Source organism: Chlamydomonas reinhardtii, chromosome 1 (assembly GCF_000002595.2).
Source record: "Chlamydomonas reinhardtii strain CC-503 cw92 mt+ chromosome 1, whole genome shotgun sequence".
In the NCBI taxonomy this organism is placed as follows: Eukaryota; Viridiplantae; Chlorophyta; class Chlorophyceae; order Chlamydomonadales; family Chlamydomonadaceae; genus Chlamydomonas; species Chlamydomonas reinhardtii.
The window spans coordinates 748,724-767,801 of record NC_057004.1 but is presented as its reverse complement, the minus strand read 5'-3'; the positions used below and the strand labels follow the sequence as shown (position 1 = coordinate 767,801).

Genomic DNA, 19,078 nt, shown 5'->3' with positions numbered 1-19,078 from the left:
CCATGTTACTGTGTTTCATCTAGTTAAAGGATTGAATCCGCAGTTCGCCGTTCTTGTCAATGATCGTTGTGTCATCATCGTGTTGGCGCATTCGGTTGCAGTCTTGTGCTCAACCTGGCGATCAAACCGCAGCACAAACCTTACATAACGCGTGCTACAGCGCTGGAGTTTAGCTGGCATACGGCCGCCCCCCACTCGACCACCGCATTTGTCCAGAGTCAGTCTAGTCGTTCTGCCTGTGTAACGCGCTACGCTTCTGCTGGAATGTTACTAGGAATGCAAAAATTTGCGAAGCCAGCCTGGCGATAGGGTGCCCCGTTGTTGGAGGACAAGGCCCGCGGAACCACCGACGTCGGCCAAAAGCCATTCTCTGTCAGAATGTCGAGCGTGGCGGGTCGCGGTTCAAGCTATGCAGGTTCCAGCGCATCATCGGCGTCGTCAGCGTCGCAGCGTGTCCGGTGAGTGCCGCCGCGCCGTTGCAGTTTCGATGTCACATCGCTTTCGCCGACCGTTACAGGTCTTGTTCCTGCTTGTTATTTGAGCATTCACAAAGTCCTGGGTATCGGCTTTACGTTCTCTAGAAAACCGTTGCGAAGTCAAACCGTCGGTCAGACTGAAGGCCGCAGCATGCATGCGCTGCCTCGGCACGCTGGCCCGGCTCGCTGCTTCGGCACGGTGCCGAGGAAGCGTGGAGAATCGTGGAATACAGCGAAGTTGGAGGGGCGAGGCAGTGCGCGTGACGGTAGGCGGGGCGGGCCAGAAACGACCGGCAGCCCTTGCGGCAGCCTGCAAATTAGAACCCTTCCCCACCTGACCTCCCGTCACAGGCACGCTAACCAGCAGCAGGATGGGCATGGACATGATATGCTTGACAGACGCTCAACACTTGAGGCAAGTTACCTGAATGGTGTTGGCTGCTGTGCGCCCGAGTGGGTCCGCCTTTGCAAGACTGCTGGGTGGGGGAACAAACACGGCGACACGCACGGCGACGGGCGATGTCGGGCCTGACCCCTCGGGCCCGACATAACTCTTGCCCAACATGTGCTGTTTATGACACGTAACCTGCAACACTGTACGACACACTCACCTGCGCAGAATGGCGTGTTTGGAGTGTTGTTCACCCTGAGGTCAGTCCTTTGCGTGGACGGGCGTGCGTGTGTACGGGGCCCTCACTCCGTGTGGCATGCAAAGTGGCTTTTAGTAGACGTCTTACCAAGAGTGTACAGTCACCTACAGTCACCTACCCACTGCGTTCATCAGGTCCCCAGAAAGTTTTTGCAGTCCAAACAGCCGCTGCTAAGGCGCCCTCCGCTGCGGTGATCATGTTAGCTCCCGTTGCCTTCCACACCCGTACGCAGCAAGGAGAACAGCGAGACGCGCATCCGCATCCGCTGGGTGCTTCTGAAGATTCTGCTGGATGGCTGGCAGCTGTTCGCCACCGTCATCCAGCCCGCCAAGCAGGGCTGGGACATCGACCCAAACGGCGCGTGAGTGGCGATGGTGCGATGTAGAGGGGCCGTGGGACCATGGCGCACACGGTACGGTACCTCACTCATAAACGCTCCGTTCCGGCCAAGTGCAATTTGTTCTATTACAGCGAATGCATGTGACTTCAGCGATCACGGAGCCTGCACCAGCCACTCAGACATGCATTGCCGTCTTTGCCCACCTACCACAGGGCCTGGTCGGTGGTTGGTGTGCTCAACTTCACCTGGCTCGGCGACCTGGTGGGTGCTTGCACTGGCATGGATACGGCATACTGGCCCGGCGCCGCCCAGCTTATTTCAGCCCAGCAAGAAAGCCGATGCCAGCCTACGTTTGACACGCCGTGCATGCCTGCCCTCACCCCCCTTCCAGAGCTACAGCGCCTACCTGGCCCTGCTATATGCCGCGGTGGCGCTGCTGGTGATGAACATCGGGCTGTGCGTGTGGGTGGCCTGGTGCTTCAAGGAGCAGAAGTTCCCGGTAGTGTGGCCGATCAAGGTAGGGCTGGGGGGCGGCTGAGAAATGGTGGGCGCACGTGTTGGTGGGATCGATGGTGTCATAGTGACACATATCTGATGGATACACATACACACACGTAACGTTTTCCTTGTGCTCTTTAAACACACACACACACACACACACACACACACACACACACACACACACACACACACACACATACACAAACACACACACACACACATACACACACACGCGCGCGCACACACACACGTTGCCCATTCACGCAATGCAGGTGCTCCGCGTGTTCAGCTCCGTCTTCTTCCAGGCCTTCGATGTGGCATCCCTGAACCTGCTGCAGGTGAGGGACCACCTTCGAGCATGCCCCGCACGTGACCCCAGTCCCTCGGCTCTTACTTTCCCTCGCACTCGGTTCCCCACCTCACTTGTCCCTCACAGCTCGGCATCAGCTGTCGCTTCACTGGCCCAGTCGCGCCGCACATGTACATGGACCTGTTTCCCGTGTACAGTGAGTATACAGCAGGCCTTGCCCACATCGCGAGCCGCTTTTATTTGCAGTTCAGTCACTGTGCCCAATGTTTCGCATGGATTCCATGATGTCGACGAATGTGGTTGTGGACGTGTCTACACGCAGGCTGCGCGTCTTCGCCTCACCTGATCCACGCTGTGGTCTCTGGCATATTCCTGCTTCTATTCGTGGCCATCGCCTTGCTCCTTAATATGGCAGAGGTGCGTTATTGCTGGACAGTGGCATATGAATACGTTCAGGCGGCGGTGCAACGGAGCATATGGCAGGCTGGGATGTTGGCTGGGGCAATGTCACCGCCGTGATCTTGATGTGTCGCCCGTGTGTGCCCGCACCGCACAGGTTGAGGTGAACCCTCTGGGCCGTCGGCCCATGGCCCTGGGCCACAGCGGCGCGGAGGTGATGGCGTTCGCGGTCAAGGCGCTGCTGACCCTGGTGGACGTGTTCCTGGGCTGGCGCAAGGTGGCGGCGTGCGCCTACCTGGCTCTGTCGCTGGCGCTGGTGTGGCAGTACCTGCGATGGGTAAGTCGATAGGAACAGATAGGCAGAAACCCCAAGCCCTGCTAGCGATGCAACTAGCCACCCTGCTGTCTGCACGCGCCCTCACCTTTTAGTGTCGCCTTTTGTGTGCCGCGTGTCATACGTGTGTGCTTAATCTCCGCAGAACCCCAACCTGGTGGCATGGGTGAACTACCTCAAGTCGGGCGTGTCGACCTCAATTGTGTGGTGCTGCATCACGTTGATGCTACTGGTGTTTGCTCCGGGCGTCAAGCAGTCGGAGCTGAGCGGCTGGTCCAGTGCCATGACCATCACCATGCTGGCGGGCCTGGCGCCGGCGTTTGGTGTGGGGGCGGCCATGTCCTGGTTCTTCATCCGCAAGATGACCACTACCGCGCTGCAGGCCATGGCGTGAGTTTGTAGGCTGGGGGAAGCAACGTATTGCTGTGTCGGGCTGTGGCACAGTGGGAAGACATTCGGGTTTTGAGAGCCAGTCATGCTGTCACCACGCCTTCTTTCCGCAAACCCTCCACAGGAACGCCAAGCCCGACCAGCCGCTGCAAGATATTTGTGACAACCTGGATGACCCCCGGGACGTGGAGATCGTGGCTCGCTGTGCGCGTGTGTGGCGCGACCGCTACACACTGGCACCCGAAGCAGTGCAGAAGGCGCACAACATCATTAAGGTGAGGAGAGGCTAATTAAGCTGTGCCTGGTGTGTATGTGCGTGTGCCTTTAACGCCCTGCTCTGCGTCACTCAGGATGCGCATTGCATTGCGCACGCCCCTCCCATCGCCCGTCCTGCCCTAAGCCCGTCTGTCGTTCCCTTCTTTCCCCCAGGCCGGCCTAGCCATGTTCCCCGGCAGCGCCTACATGGTGCTGCTGCATGCCAACTTCATGATCGATGTGCTGGGGGTCAGCCAGAGCGGCGCGCGACGCATCGAGGACGCGCGCAAGCTCAGCCCCAGCCTTCTTGTTCGGTTTATGATGTTTGTTCGACAGCAGCAGGCCACGGTAAGCGGGCAGATGCTTTCAAGGATTCGAGCTCTCATGCATACGGTAATTGTGCCTGGACCGTACGTGAAAGCTCGATGGCGCTGCTTAATCGCATTCCGTCCCCTACCTCACGCGTTCGCAGCAAAAGGCGGCGGGCAGTCACGCCAACGACGGCGTAAGCATGGACCTGCTTGGGTAAGTGGGTGGTGTGTACGTGCGTATCGCTTCGTGCCCCTGTATCTGATCCGTGGCTACAGCTCTGTGGCTACATTCGCTTACCTGGTACACTCACCCCCTTTGCCACAATGACCCCGCAGCTATGTGGAGTACCAGCGCAAGCAGCGCATGGTGGTGCGGCTCCACCGCGAGGCGCTGCAGGCCATGTGCAACTTCTGGTGAGTCGTAGTGGTGCGGGGCAGGATGCAGGTTGAGTACGGCAATGGGGCTACGCTGTAGCTTCTGGTGTCTTTCGTGGTGCATGTTACATGACGAGGGTATGCAGCACACGTTAGGTTCTTGACCGCTGACCGTGTCTCGCGTTGGTGCTGCCCCTCCCGCCTTGCAGGAAAGCGCTGGACGCGTCACGCGTGTCCTTTACGCACCTCAGCAAGGCCCTGGGCAAGATTGAGAGCTCGGTCTCTCAGGCCCAGGCCGCGTATCGCGTTGTGCTGGAGAGCTACGGAACCAGCCCCAAGCTCATCCGGCTGTACGGCAAGTTTCTGGAGAGGATAAAAAACGACCCGTGGGGCGCAGCTGAGTACTTCGCAGAGGCCGATCGCCTGGAGGAGGTCAAGAACGGAGACGCGCGTGGCCCACTGCTGCCAGACGGTGAGCCGTGCGGATGTCAAGTGGTGGGGTTGTCCTTGGCGGCTTGGCGGGGTGTTTGGCTGGCGGCTTAGTCCTGCTGTTCCGGTCGCCATCCGTACTTCATCTCACACCGTGTTTGCACGTGGTGCCTCCCACGTGTGCGTGCCGTGTTCCCTTCATGTGGTTTTCAGGCACCCCCCTGGGCCGGATGGACGAGATGGCTGCGGCTGTGCTGGTCATCAACGCCACTGGCGAGATCCAGATGGCCAACAAGCAGAGCCACATCCTGTTCGGACACAAGCGCGGTCAGTTGGATAGCTCCTTGCTTGCAAGAAGTTTCTAGGGCAGTTGTAGGCTTAGTGCAAAGCCAACAGCCCCTGATCCGTCCAACCTGATGCCGACCTGCCTCCACACCAATGGCCCCGCTATATGCACGCAGGCACGCTCGAGGCCAAGCCCCTGGCGATGCTGCTGGCGCCACATTGCGCGCGACGCGTGGCGGAGGAGCTGGCGCGCATGGTCGCGAGCACCAGCGTCACTGCCCTGGTGAACGGGGGCCAGTCTGACAGCGGCAGGACCGCAGAGGCCACAAGCCATGACGGCCCAGATCTGGTTGTGGTGGCCATGCACTTCGACCGCGTGGCATTCTCAGTCAACCTCTCCCTGCGCAAGGCTTCAGGTGTGCTACGGCTATGTGATTGCATTTCCGTTGCACCGCTTGCTTGAGGCGTTGCTCCAGTATGCATGCGAGTAGTCGGGATTGGATTTGTGAGTTGCTGGCGTTGTCTCGTGCTCCCAGCTCACTCGTTGCTCGCTCGTATGCATACGCAGGCGTTGGCGAGGACTCCACCTTCATCGCGCTGCTGGAGCCGACCCCGCCTGTGCCCAACATGGCCAGGATGTGGGTGTCCCCCAACGGCATCGTGGCGGCGGTGGACCCCCAGTTCGTGGCCAACTTCGGCTGGAGGGCCACCGAGGTCAACGGTTCCAACCTGACCGCACTCATGATGGTGCAGGCCACGGACTCCATGGCGGCCGGTGATGGTCGTAAGGGTGGTGACGAGGAAGTGGCCATCGCGAATACTGTGACGGAGAGCGCCAGCGACACAGTCAAGAGGTGAGACTGATGCCGAGCACTCGGCAGGGTTCTTCCGATTGCCAAAGCGTCTGTACCTAATGCTAGCCTCCTCGCCTTGCAAACCCAACTGAGCGCTTTGCTTTGGCAAAGACCGACCTCCATTCATATGGTGCACGCACACAGGCTGCTCAAGCTGGTTAAGGTCAACGGTGATGAAGAGGGCGCAAAGCCCATCAAGGGCCTATACTGCTTGTTGGCCCATAAGTACGACAGCCAACCGGTCCCCTGCACCGTCACGGTTATCGAGAACAGTGAGTTGTCTGCAGTCACTGCAGCGGCCTCCAGTGGGGATTGGAGACAGGACAATTCGGATTGGAGAAGGTCCAGGTAAACAGGACAGGTGCTGCGCGCTTCTCACTTGCATGCGGCCCCTTTCCTCCCACGTCCCACAGTCTCTGCCGACATCTCGGTCCACGAGCTGCGGCTGCAGCTGTCGTCCGACGACCCGGCCCAGCTGCTGGTGGTGAACCGCAAGGGCGTCATCCTGCACGCCTCGACGGGGGTGGCCAGCGCGCTCAAGGACTCCGTGGCCGTTGGTGGGGCCACCAGCTCAGGACCGCGCTTCGGCGGCGTGACTGGGAGTCTTCCGGGGCAGATGGGTGGCGCTTCAGCGTTAGCACCCACTACCCAAAACAGCGGCACGGGGATGGTGTTTGGCGCCGACCTGCTGACTGGCTTCACGCTGTACGATTTCCTGCCGGCGCCGTGGAAGGACATGCACGTGCGCTTCCTCAAGGACATCACCTCCTCCTCGCCGCCCACACGCTCCCTGTGGTCGTGCCGCAAGGCCGCGCCGCAACCCACCCTGGAGCTCCGCACCATGACCGGGCGCCCGCTGTACATGCAAGTCTCCATCACCAGTGGCGACCTGAACGGCGAGTCCACCCACGTCATCGGCCTACAGAGGTGAGGGGCGTCCAGGGATAGACAGATAGACACAGGCTGCGTTTGCCATCGTTCGCTAATGGAGCACATGGATAAGGCCCCAGTCTGTCCTCACGTGCTCCCACTGCCTGCCCTATCCCGCAACCACAGGTCCTCGCTGGACACCGCCCTTTCTGAGCGCCGCGTGCGCCTGACGGTGTCGGATGACGGCCTTGTGTCCGCCACCAGCCAGGGCCTCGCCCTGCAGGTGCTCAGTCTGGAGCCCAGCCGGGTAAGCGAACAAGGGGACAGCGCTTGGGGCGCAGCGTTTGTTGTCAGGTTCAATGGCATCGTTGGGGCTCGCCGGCTCGACATGACATTTTATTTACCTCGTGTTCCCATCATCCCGGATTGTACGTGTGCAGCTGGTCGGTCGCGGCTTGTGGGAGGTTGTGTCCGAGCCGCTGGCGACCGACGCAATGGACGTGAATGCACGTGCAACCACACCCGTCGGCCCACGCATGCTTGGCGGGCTTATCACCAGGCAAGTAGTTGGGATCGCTGTAAGGAATGTTCAAGATTAACTTCATACGAAGACAGGTACTGTAATGGCTGTCCGGGTCCTGACATGCGCTGTACTCGTGTTCGTGTGCAGGGCTCTTGCCAGCCCTGGCGCCAGTTGGCGTGTGGACGTGTCGAACCCGCTGCCTCGCAACATGGGCGGCCAGCAGTCCACGAATGCCCGCGCAAAGCCAGCCGTGATGCAGGTGGATTGAGTGGGCGGGGGGCATTTGGGTGGCGCGGGTGGGATTATGCTCATGAAACCCGATTCTTGTAACATGTAACATTGTTCTTTAGGCACCGTGCGCTGTCTTTGTGCTTGGGACCACACCACACGGTTTCTGGTCTATAATCCAGCATTTCTAATGTAAACTTTCGGCCCATATGACAGGTTCACGTGGAGCCGCCGTCTGACGAGGAGGCGGCTGCTGGCCAGGGCAACCACGTGTATGTGGACCTGTGGCCCGTGCACGCCGTGAGCGGTGTGCTGCAGCTGGACGCGACGGGCCGCATCACGTCGGTGCTGGAGGAGCACACGCGGCCCGCGGGCCTGCTGTTTGGGCTGCACCACGACGCCCTGATTGGCGAGGCGCTCGACAGCCTGGTCACCATGCCGCCGGGCCGCACCTCGGCGGCTGAGCTGCTGAGTCTGCACGGCGCCAAGAAGAGTAACCTCAAGACCAAGCAGAAGGATGTGGCGGTCAAGGTGGGCCCGGTGCACAAGCTGCGTGCTACCCACACTGACGGCAAGCCCCTGGTGCTGGACGTGCAAGTGGTGGGCAAGCCCGGGCCCAACGAGCCGGTCATTGCCATCCTGCGCCTGCACACCGCACCCATGGCGCCGGCCGCTGCAGCCTACCCAGCCGCTGCGGCGCCCCCGCCGCCTTCGCTTGGCGGCCCACTGCAGCCTGCGGCGGGCTTGCAGGAGCCGGCGGCCGCGGTCGCGGCTATTCAGCCTCGGGGCGCTGCGAGCATTAAGCGGCAGCCCTCGCTCGATGACCTGATGGATAAGGTGGAGGCAGCTGGAAGCCCGGATGAGATTGGGAAGAAGCGAAACAGCAAGGAGTCTTCCTCTGTGGGCCAGGTCCACACGCCACCTACTGGCGGCAGCCTCCGACGCAACGACTCCACAGCGCAGCAGAAGCCCCGCGGCAGTGGCGTGGAGGCGGCTGTTGATCCCGCGGGTGGCGCAGCAGAGGCACCGCTTGCACCGCCGCCCATGCCTGCCATGCTGCTGGGCGGCGTGGGGGATGGCGGGCTGCCTGTGCCCTCCGTGACGGCTGCTGCCACCGGCCGCAACAAGCTGGCAGACCTCGTTAAGTCGGTGGGCGGCGACCAGGCGGGCAGCCAGAAGGCGGCGCTCGGCTCGGGCGACGGCTCGGGTCTGCCTGTGCCCCGCACCCGGCCGGGGGCGACCAGGCGATCAAGCACGGGGGATGGCGGCTCGGCTGCGGACCTGCCACACGCCGTGCCTCTTGCCAGGGGTGAGGGCAAGGGTCCGGACGCCGAGAAGGGTAGGTTGGGGAGAGTGCGTCGGTGCGTATGTGTGATGCTTTCAGATCAGATGCCTTTGGATTGTGCCACGGGATGGTAGCTAACTCCCACCTCACTGTTTTTAACCCTATGCACGGCATGCTACAATATATCCAGGCATGGAAGCGCAGTCCGTTGACGGAGATGATGATGACAAGGCGGACAGCGAGGGCGGCGGCAAGGTGAAGGGCGGAGACCGCATCCTGAGCTGGGTGGCCAGCAAAGGTGCCTTCTACCAGAACTCGGTGGCGGTGGAGGGCGGCGCCAACGCAAAGGTAAGACAGCGCAAGACAGCACAACGAGATCAAACAATCTATCACATATTTTCATCCTCGAGTCGCGTGCGGCTGCTTACTGTGTCACACTGAGGCTCTGGGCCCATACATTGCTCGGTGTAGCTGCCGCTGCATGTCCTGAAAGCGGCATGTGCTGAAATGTTTCCGTTATGCTGCTCTTCTCGCACCCCCTTGTGATTGAAAGACTCTGTTACCCATGGACCGCTACCCCCCAACCAGAGCGATGACGAGGGCTCTGTCAAGGCGCCCAGCGATGGCGCCGCCAGCGGCCTGCACGCGCCCCACAGCGACATGACGGGACTTGCCTACGCTGCTTCGGAGAGGACCGAGCGAACCGTGGCGACGATGGCAACCATGGCAACTGCCCGCACCCTGGCAGGCCTGAAGGCCTCTGGCCCGCCAGACTTGCCGTACGCGGATGACGACGCGGGAAGCGAGGGCGGGCAGAGCGCCATGTCGGCCCAATCTTCCAGTGGCGGCGCGGAATACAAGCGCGGCAAGAGGTTCCGCAAGCTGGTCAAACTGATGGACTCGGGACAGGCGCAGCAGGTGCGGGGCGGGGTGGCGGTAGGCGGGCTGCCTTCACGGGTCCTGTTGTGTGGTGAACATGAGGCCGATGACTTGCTAGCAGACACGCCTTGTTGCTCACATGCACTCGTGTGCCTTGCTCAATTTGGTTGTATTACTGCAGGTGCAAAAGCGCTTCAAGCTGCACGCGCTCATTACAGTCGGCATCCTGGCGGCCGTGCACGTGGTGTGCTTTGCGACGACGCTGGTCGCCATTGGGCAGCAGCGCGCCAGCATGCTGCAGCTGGGCCGCAGCGTCGAACTGCAGGTGGGAGCGCTGGCATCTGCTCATTTTCTGGACGGATGGGGCGATAGATGGCTTGCATGTGTGTTTGCATGCGACTGTGCTGGGGCCATCCCCAGTGGGCGCCGCTTCCTCAGTACTGCGGTTGCATGACTAAGCGGATGTCTGTCATGCATGCATTGCGTGCAGCTCTCCTTGCACCAGATCCTTGCAGATGTGCGCTCCATGGACGTCATCACCAAGAACAAGACCCTGCCAACTCTGTACACCGCCGACGACTCCACGGTCGGTGGGGAACGGTTTTAGCGGAGTTTGTCAGCCCCAGCGTTGCACCCACACAGCTGAACTTCCTTGGCCTGGCATGCAGCAATGCAGGGAATATAACCACTTGTCGCTGTGACTTTTGCAGATGTTTTTGGATCGCATTGCTGTCAACGCGGAAAAGATGAAGGTGAGGACAGCTGGTCACGTCGGTTTCAGACGGCCCAGGGCGCGATGGAGTTGTTACTGGGGTTGCAGTGGCCATTTGTATGCATTTATAGTCAGGAAACGCGGGCGGATTTGAGAATCGTGCTGATACAGGTTGGGGTCCGCCAGATAAGCGCTGTTTCGGTCACGCGAATCTAGACGAGCATCACTAGCTTGTATAATACTGTACACAATGTGCTGTATCTCGTCAAACACTGCTCGCTGTGTGTCCCGACCCGCCGGGGCAAAACATGTACGCCCACTTGGCACGCCGCTCAGACGTACGTACGCTCGCCGGCACCCCCACCCTCATCACAGGATCGTCTGAACGACATTTTGGATAACCACCACGCCCGCGACAGCAGTGTCATGACCTTGTTTTACTTCACAAACATCTCGGTACGCAAGAGGTGCAAGGGATCCACCGCCCTACTAGTGGGAACGGAGTGTGGCAGCATGTCGGACCTCAACTTGGTTACAGACACCCCGGCCTTCCACGTATGCTTCATGTGTGCATGGGCGCATGCAGGTCTGGAATGGACGGGAGCAAAACGGGAGCGACGCCTTCATAAACGTCACGATCTGGGTGAGTGTGGTGGGGGTTTTGCACGTGCTTGTGTGCGGAGGCTCGACTGCTTCTGCAAATGCTCTCCATGCCCATGACGATGTGCGCCCTGCCGCCTTCTGACCCAGGATTTTGGAACGCGCATCTACTCAATGACCAAGGTAAGATTGGGATGCTGCAGCTGCGCGCATGGAAATGCACCCAGAGCTCGGTGCAGCGGCTACCTTGTGCCTACTCACCCTGCCGCCTGACCTGATGCTATACTGCGGTGTGCCGGCTCATGTGTTGGTTCGCAGCTGGTGCAGCAGAGCGGCGCCCAATGGCTGGCAGACGGTGTTTCCTTTGTCGATCAGGACCCGGGCCAGTTTCTCATCAAGTCAGGTGAGCGGAAAATTTACTTTATGGTACCGGTATGCGTACCACTACTTTATGGTACCGGTATGCGCGCCCCTACTTTATGGTACCGGTATGCGCGCGATGTGCAGAACTCGCTTGCCCGCCTAACATTTTCTCTTTCTGTTCGTGCCCAGGCCCCGACTTCTTCCGAGCCTCACGGCGGGTACGTACGCGATGGGTCCGCCCGCTGTATTCCCTGCCGCATGCTTGCCCGCCGCACCGCCGTCCCTAGGCCTGACCTCCCGAACTGCGCTGTTTCACCACCACTGCCTTGCTTCCAACTGGTCATGCCTGGGCCCTCCTAATCGCCTGCGGCCTCGCTGCTGCAGATCCTGGATGCGCTGCTGTACGCCGCAGTGGACAGCGCCAAGCGGGTGCGTGGGTGCGGGACAGGGAGGGTTCCCCAGCGGTGGTCCCCAGCAGCAAGAGCAGCAGCACCAGCCCCACCAGCACCACCATTAGGAGAGGCTCGGATGCTGGATGGGCAAACGGCGGGCTCCCTGGTCACAACCACCAGGCAGCTCACCACCGCCCCCGGCATGGATCGATCCCGCTACCCCTCGCTCTTTCAGGTGAACACCCTGCAGCTGGTGTTCCTGGCCGTGGAGGGCGCCGCCATCAGCTGCGCCGCCGCCTGCTACCTGGCCTACCTGCTGCGGGCGGTGGCGGCGCAGCGGTACAAGCTGTACGGCACATTCCTGGTCATACCCGTGGTGCGTGTGTGGCATGTATACGTCGGCAGGTTGAGGGGGATGGGGTGGCCGGCAAGGAATTCGCGCGTGAGTATCTTTGGCACTCCATAGTGCTTACGATCAGTCCGAACAAGAAGTCAACGCGAACGCATGCTGAACAACGTGCTTGCGCTTGTCCAACACAGGGCCTCACGCGCGCCCTGGCCTCTCAAAACACGACGCTCCTCGTCGACGTGAGTCATTTCATAGATGTAGTGCGTTGGTGTTCCGTGTCTGGTGCTGCGTGGCCAGTCCGCTGGGAGCATTTTCCATGCTATCGATTTGCCTTGGACATCCGGTTCTCCTCAGGCTCAAATGTGTGTGTTTGCCCCCGTCAACCCACAGGAGGACGACGACGAGGATGAGGACGCTGAGGAGGCCGACAAGGCCGCCGCCGCGCAGGCCAACAATGACGGCAGTGACGGCGAGAACGAGGACGCCGGCGCCAAGCCGGCTGCCAAACAGAAGCGCACGCTCGGCTTCTCCGCTGCCGCGGTCACGCCCAGCGCGGACACCCCGGGCGGAAAAAAGGGCGGGTCCCGCAAGAAGCCTGCTGCGCCGTGGGAATCCCCGCGTGAGGGCGCTCGCGTGCCTGGTGGTGGGGGTGGTGGGGTGCGCGGCAGCGACGTGCTGCTGCCGGGCGACGACGACGACGGCGCGTCGGGCGTGATGGCGCACCAGCGCACCTACACGGGCTCCTTCAGCTCGGGCGGCAGGAGCCGGGCTGCGGCTGGCGGCTGCTGGGGCTGGGTGCGGCGGCTGATGTTCCGGTGAGTTGCGGAGGGCTAAAGGGCTGACCGGGCGCCTCGCTACTGGGTGGGACCAGCAGCTGCGTTACCATGGGGCTCGAAGTGTGGAATGCTTATGGCCACAACAGGTCCAGTACGTAGTGCTGGCTGTCGCCCTTCTTATGTGCCCACGACCTCCGTCCTACTGCTCCCCTTGAACCGTCGCAGGAGCAGGAGCCTTGGCAGCGTGTCTCCGCTGCCCAGCACACGTGTGGGCAGCATCCTGAACCCGCGTGGCTGGACGGCCAGCAGCCAGCAGGCCTTGGCGGCGGCAGGCCAGCAGGCGGGCTCCAAGCGCACACTCAAGTACGACTCGCACGACACCGCCATCATGCTGACGCCCTTCGTGATGTGGAGCGTGTTAGTCATTGCCTTCTACGCGTCGGCGGTGATTGAGATGCGGGTGAGTTGACTGTTCACGTAGTCCCCCTCCCGTGCTGGATGTCTACCCGTGTTCCATGGATTGTCGCGCCCGCATCTAAATGTACGACGGCTGATTCGTGCAAACCTGCCGCACCAACAGGACGTCGTGGACACTGTGGCCGTGCACTCTGTGGTCAACTTCATGAACGCGCGCACGTCACGCAACGTGTTCCTGAGCCAGGTGCGGGTGTCGCGCTCCAGGCTTGCCAGCTGGGCGCATATATACATAATTATTCTTGATAATTCTTCACCTGCTGTACCAAGCTGAATTCATGTCCGTGGAAACACCAGCCGCCATACTTTTATTTACATATGTCCGCGGCCTTTTCCTCTTCTCCTGGTCTCCTTGCCTCGGGATTGGTCCACCACTTTCTGACTTCCTTGAGCGTCCCACTTCACGCGATCGCAGGAGCTGGCGGTTGTGGAGGACCCGGCCCTGGTGCCCGCCAAGCAGCTGGCCCTGCAGGCAGGCGTCAAGCTGGTGCGCGACGCGTTCTACACGCTGCAACTCGGAGACCAGGCGTACCGCACTGCAGGTACGGTCCATGGCGGTTCTTTGCACCGTACCCAGGAACTCAAGGGCCTAGGGGGTTGGGGAATGACCTTGAATGGCCGAACCGCTGGCTGCTGCGTGCCTCCGAGAGCCCTGCGTTCCTGCAGTCCTCAAGCGCCCAATGAACGCACTAAACCACTCGCACAACGGCATTGGCGCCGCAGGCAACGCCACGGAGCGCTACCCACTTGTGACCAAGGGCCTGTCTTTCAAGTCACCCAGGCTGGCAGACCTGTTTTACGGTGGCGGCACCTGCCACCGCCAATTCCCGGTGAGCCAGCTTGCTCCTTGCTGCACCACTAGGACAGTATGGGTTTGCTGCACTGGCACGTACGCACAGCGATGCACGCAAGCATGCATTTGGCGGGCGGTGATGCACAGCTGACACGCGTACGGCTGGCACGCGGACAGCTGCAGGCCTGAGGGCCCGTGCGAGTACGCCCGCCCCTGACTGGCTGCATGTCCTCCCCTCGCCGCCATGCTCCCGCTTCTGGCGCGCACAGGAATACCTGCCCTGCCCCGGCCCCGAGTACCGCTACTATGAGATCTCCCACACCGGCTTTGACACCATGGTGAGCTACGTCAGCAGCGAGCCGGTTGAGGGTGTCATCGGCCCCCAGCGGCAGTCTGACGTGGCTGGCCCATGCTGCCTTCCTTGCCGCTGTGCAACGCCACCTGCTCATGCGGCACGCACGCACGTCTGCACACATGCAAGACCCAAGCACGCACCGGGCCATCGCCGCCGGTTCCTACTGCTGGATGGCCTGCACGCCGCAGACCAGCACGACACCGATACCCACACACCCCCATATTCAAGCTCATACACACCAAACGCCCTACCTTGTTGCCACTCATCTGCATTGCACTGCAGATGCAGCAGTTCCTGCGGAGCCTGGAGTCCATGGCCTTCAACTCCACGGGCCTGCCCCAGGGCCTGGCCAGCCCCAACTTCGACTACATCTACAACGTGGGCTACAAGGTACGGCGCGCGCATGTGTGTGTTGAAAACGCACAAGGGGAAAGGTCCGGCATGTGCATGCGATGGGTTAGGGCAGGGAAGGAAACCTGATGTGTGTGAGAGTGGGGGGGGGGCGGGGCAGGGGCAGGCGGGCGTGTGAATGGGTACGTTGGCATGTTGTGCGCACACGACAACATGGGAGGGCAGCGGCATGTGGGGTTGCCCAGCCACCCTCTTTTGAGTGCTGCCGGTGAGCTGTGCACACACAAGGACACTCTCTCTTTCACACACACACACGCACAATATCTCTCCGTCACACACACACACACACACACACACACACACACACACACACACACACGCACACGCGCGCGCACACACACACACACGCACACGCACACATGTGAACACATGGCTGCTGTGCTTGACTTCTGGCTGATGTGTTCACGCACACGCCTGCAGGACATGATTGGCGCCATCCTGGAGATCAAAGAGGAGCACTACAACATCATTGTCGCGCTGTTCGACAGTGAGTGTTGTGTTGCCCATTGATTGCAGTAGGCGTTGTGTGTCCCACTGCTGTTCGTGTCGTTGCGTCCTGAACCCGGATGACTGCTTCCTAACACCAGCCCGCCGCTTGCCTCTGCACTTCCTCAAACCAGGAATCCTGCTCCTTCACATCATCCTGTTCCTGATGCTGTGGGTCATCTTCGCGGGCTTTCTGTTCATCTTGCTGAACCCTCTCCTCAAGCGCGTGTCGAAGGAGGTACGTTGCATGTTGCTTTGAGGGGTAGAGGCTGAGGCGCGCCGAATGATGCACCAACCGCACAGTGTCAATGGACGGTATGCATATCCACGCGCGTCCTCCGCTGACATGCGCCCACACCTCACCCGCCCGCCCGCCGCCGCCCCCTCAAATGCATCCACACCCACAGCGGCGGCGCATCGCGGAGCTGATGAGTCAGCTGCCATTGGAGCTGGACGTCGAGAAGCTGGTGGGCCGGGCGCTGGGCGCGGGCGCGCCGGCGGCCGGCAATGCGGGCGGCGCGGGCTCAGGCGCCCCGTCCGGAGCAGGGCCTGGCGGTGGTGGGGGCGGCGGCGGCCTCTTTGGGGCTGGTGGAAACAATGGCGGTGGTCCTGCTGGCCAGGGCGACCAGGGCGCAGACGCCACCAACAAGTGGAAGGCCATTATCAAGTAAGTTTGGGCAGGATCAATGTCTCAGGTGTGTGTCTTTGTGTTTGCAGCTTGCCTTGTGTAGGCGCCCTGAGTGCGTGCCGCACATGGTCTTATGCATGGGCCTCCGCGCAATCCAGAGGCTGCGGTCCCCCAGCAACTATGTGACGCTTTCACTGCTGCTGCCCACCTCCACGGTCACAGGCAGGCAAGCACCAACTTCAAATCTGGGAAGCGGGCCAGCGCCGACAATGTGGCCTGACGGGAAGAGGCCCGGTCCGCAAAATAAGTTGCACCGCTTGGGGACCACTTGCGTGTGCTCAGTCTCAGTGGTCCGTGACCCTTGCCCGGGCGGGGCTTAGCCATGTCAAGTAAAGTATAGGGCCATGCAGATCCATGCATGCTCTATTCCGATATGGAGTGTGTACTGCTTATTATATTATTGGTTGCGGGACAACTGCATTGTGCCAACTTTTTACGTTCAAGGAAACAACCCTACCGTACGCTGCGAGAGCGTTTTGACCCATTCATATTAGCAGTGATCAATGCAGCTGTTTTAAGCGGCTACAACCGATGACTAAGGTACCGTACTGTGAAATGAGTGAGTGATGCCAATGTGGATGCGCGGCACGGGCGGTGCATTGCACTCGGGTGCACTTATGGATGCCTATCCGTGCTGGGTCTGCAAGGCGCAAGTGATTATGTCAGCTCTGCAACTTCGTTTCGGCCAGTGTGTGGCCTGAGCGGCAGAAGAATGAAGCTGTTCAAGGAAAAGCTTAGTACCGCGGTGGGTTTGCATGCGCTCCGCCAGAGCAGTTCGTGGTGCTTGCTTACAGCCAAGGAGCTGATTCGCATACGGACAATTTGGGCGTGCATTTCTAGGCACGTAGCATTGTTAAATGCAGGGCGGAATAAATTGCAAGGGGATTGTGACGCAAGAAAGGCACTGCCTGACCGGAAGTCACGTGCTGAGTGAACCTGACATTTATTTCCGTCGAGTATTAATGCAGCTCACCCAGGTGCATTGAGATACCGCAAACGTTTACAAGCGAACCCTCCACAACCGCCAACCGCCGTGTGCGGAGGGCGGACGTTTGGGTGGAGGGCGGACGTTAGGACCCCTTCAATGCACGCTCTTTTGACGACAAGGTAGGGCGGACTTTGAAGGAGCTATATTATCTGGAGCTTTCAGTTGCCTTGTAAAAAAATTTCAGGTTGCTGATGTTCAGTGGTGTTTGCGGCATGGCGGCACTGCATCGGTGCGCTTGCTATGGCCATAAGAGTGCAGCCGGCAGCGGCAAACCTAGCTGCCAAACTTTAAACAACTCTACCGCAATGTATTTTTAGAATTACGGCCCCAATTTAACCAGGAGAAGAGATAAAGGCCGCGGGCATGTAGGAGTAGGTGGGGTGTGAGGGCGGTTAACGGGCGGGTTCGTGTGATGGTGCCACCATGGTGAACGTTGCCTAAGGGGCTGACTTTGTTAAATGTGCCTTGTCTGTGGCTCTGGAGCCGCGCGCTTCGGCGCTTGGCCGCGCGGCCGGGTAAGAGGTTCCACTTTCCACGCATCTGGGCAGCACGACTCAGGAGGAGCTGACGGCGTCTGATGGTCCGATGCTCTGATCATTCGATGCTGCAATGGTCGTGGACGTGCAGGGACCAAAGCGGTCTGTAACCTCGGTTCCTCAATTCTTATCAGGGGTCGCATCTTGTTTTCAGAGCAATGTCTAGGCTCAGACAAAAACGGCCGGGTGGCCGCCGTCTTTTGTCTGGGCACATGGCGGTTGGGGGGCTTCTCCAAAGGAATTAGGACAAAACCCGCCCCAAAACCGGGCCAACAATGTCTTGCCTCAGACATTAGTCCCCGGGAGGAATGTCTAGGAAACGGCCAAAATGGCCAATTAATGTCTGGAGACATTAAGATAGGAGCCCTGAAGAGAGATGTGCGCGGTGTGGGCTGGGTCGAGGGGATTTCCTTGGATAGGATCCCGCGTGGGCGTGCGATCGTGATGGAACATGGCAAGGGGCAGGAAAGCGTAGTCCCGATGTGTGTGGCTCCCACCCGTGCCCACATAAATGCGTAGCAAGAAGGGACAAGGCATTGGTGCGTCGTTCGCGCGCTGTTACTGTACCGACGGTAGCTGGCAGGTTGTGTCGATGTTTTGCTGACGCGCATTCCTCACGCTCCGGGCGCCCGGCCAAGGCGATAGCACCACACAGACTCAATGCGACGCCACACCGCGCGGATAGTATAGCCGATGCGCACCTGCAGGCAGTCGACCGGCGTCCACGGATGAGCTGTGTAGACGAGCACTAGCGTAATGCAACGGCGTGCAGCAAAACAATGGCCGGGCGACAGTGTGACAAACAGGGGCAAGAACAAGGCGAAGCAAAGCAGAAGAGGGGCCCGAATGTGTACGACAATTGTGGCGGGCAGGCCGAATGCGGTGCAACACGCCAACAACACAACCGGAGGTGAGGAAGCGTTGCTGATGGTGAGGATAGGTGCTGCGACGGTAGGGGAGCTGTGGCCGCGCACTAGTTGGGAGGAAGTTTCCGAGGCGTTGTTTCCGAGGCATTGTTTGTGGCTGATGTTTGTGGCTGATAAAGAAAGAAGCAGAGTTTCGGCTGTGAGCGGCTGGCGAGGAGAGGCGGGGGCTGTTGCGTTTTGGAAGGCGGGCGGAAGGCCGCACACGCCGGGAGTCGGGCAGGCTGTAGATTTTGCTGAAGCTGCGTTTGAGAAGGGAGCCGAAGGGACAGCTGGGGTGGGACAGTTGGTGTGGGACAGCTGGAAGGGACAACTGGAAGGGACTACTGGAAGGGACAGCTGGGAGGGACAGCTGGGAGGGGACAGCGGATGTGGGACTGCTGGGGTGGGACAGCTGGGGAGAGGCACGGGACAGCTGGGGAGAGGCACGGGACAGCTGGCATGGGACGCTGGGTGGCTGCAGAGGCTGGCAGCGCTGGGGCTGGTACGTAGGTGGGTACTTGGGTACGTGGCTGGATGGGGCCCGGGCTCACGAAGA

The 19,078-nt window shown here is 60.5% G+C and overlaps 1 protein-coding gene across 2 annotated transcripts; it reads left to right on the top strand.

Annotated features, from left to right (window-relative positions):
• Positions 1–33: 33 nt before the first annotated feature.
• Positions 34–17,739, top strand: CHLRE_01g003950v5 (uncharacterized protein). Of its 2 annotated transcripts, none has more exons than XM_043058162.1 (49): positions 34–458; positions 828–891; positions 1,096–1,127; positions 1,359–1,487; positions 1,679–1,727; positions 1,858–1,983; positions 2,240–2,305; positions 2,404–2,473; positions 2,600–2,694; positions 2,834–3,013; positions 3,156–3,400; positions 3,525–3,675; positions 3,830–4,003; positions 4,128–4,180; positions 4,303–4,380; positions 4,551–4,813; positions 4,984–5,097; positions 5,232–5,471; positions 5,624–5,909; positions 6,054–6,181; positions 6,323–6,836; positions 6,966–7,086; positions 7,220–7,338; positions 7,450–7,561; positions 7,747–8,839; positions 9,006–9,163; positions 9,404–9,733; positions 9,876–10,019; positions 10,185–10,280; positions 10,405–10,446; positions 10,782–10,862; positions 10,993–11,049; positions 11,157–11,189; positions 11,325–11,409; positions 11,559–11,587; positions 11,754–11,798; positions 11,997–12,137; positions 12,302–12,349; positions 12,501–12,925; positions 13,112–13,346; positions 13,467–13,547; positions 13,776–13,902; positions 14,084–14,190; positions 14,423–14,491; positions 14,791–14,898; positions 15,340–15,406; positions 15,540–15,643; positions 15,813–16,072; positions 16,256–17,739. In XM_043058162.1, exons 1-49 carry the CDS (start codon positions 379–381, stop codon positions 16,311–16,313), a joined length of 7,512 nt encoding a protein of 2,503 aa, XP_042928075.1. In that variant the 5' UTR covers positions 34–378; the 3' UTR covers positions 16,314–17,739. The 2 variants fall into 2 exon arrangements, with proteins under 2 accessions (XP_042928075.1, XP_042928076.1); XM_043058161.1 differs by having other exon boundaries at positions 7,747–8,869.
• Positions 17,740–19,078: the final 1,339 nt, after the last annotated feature.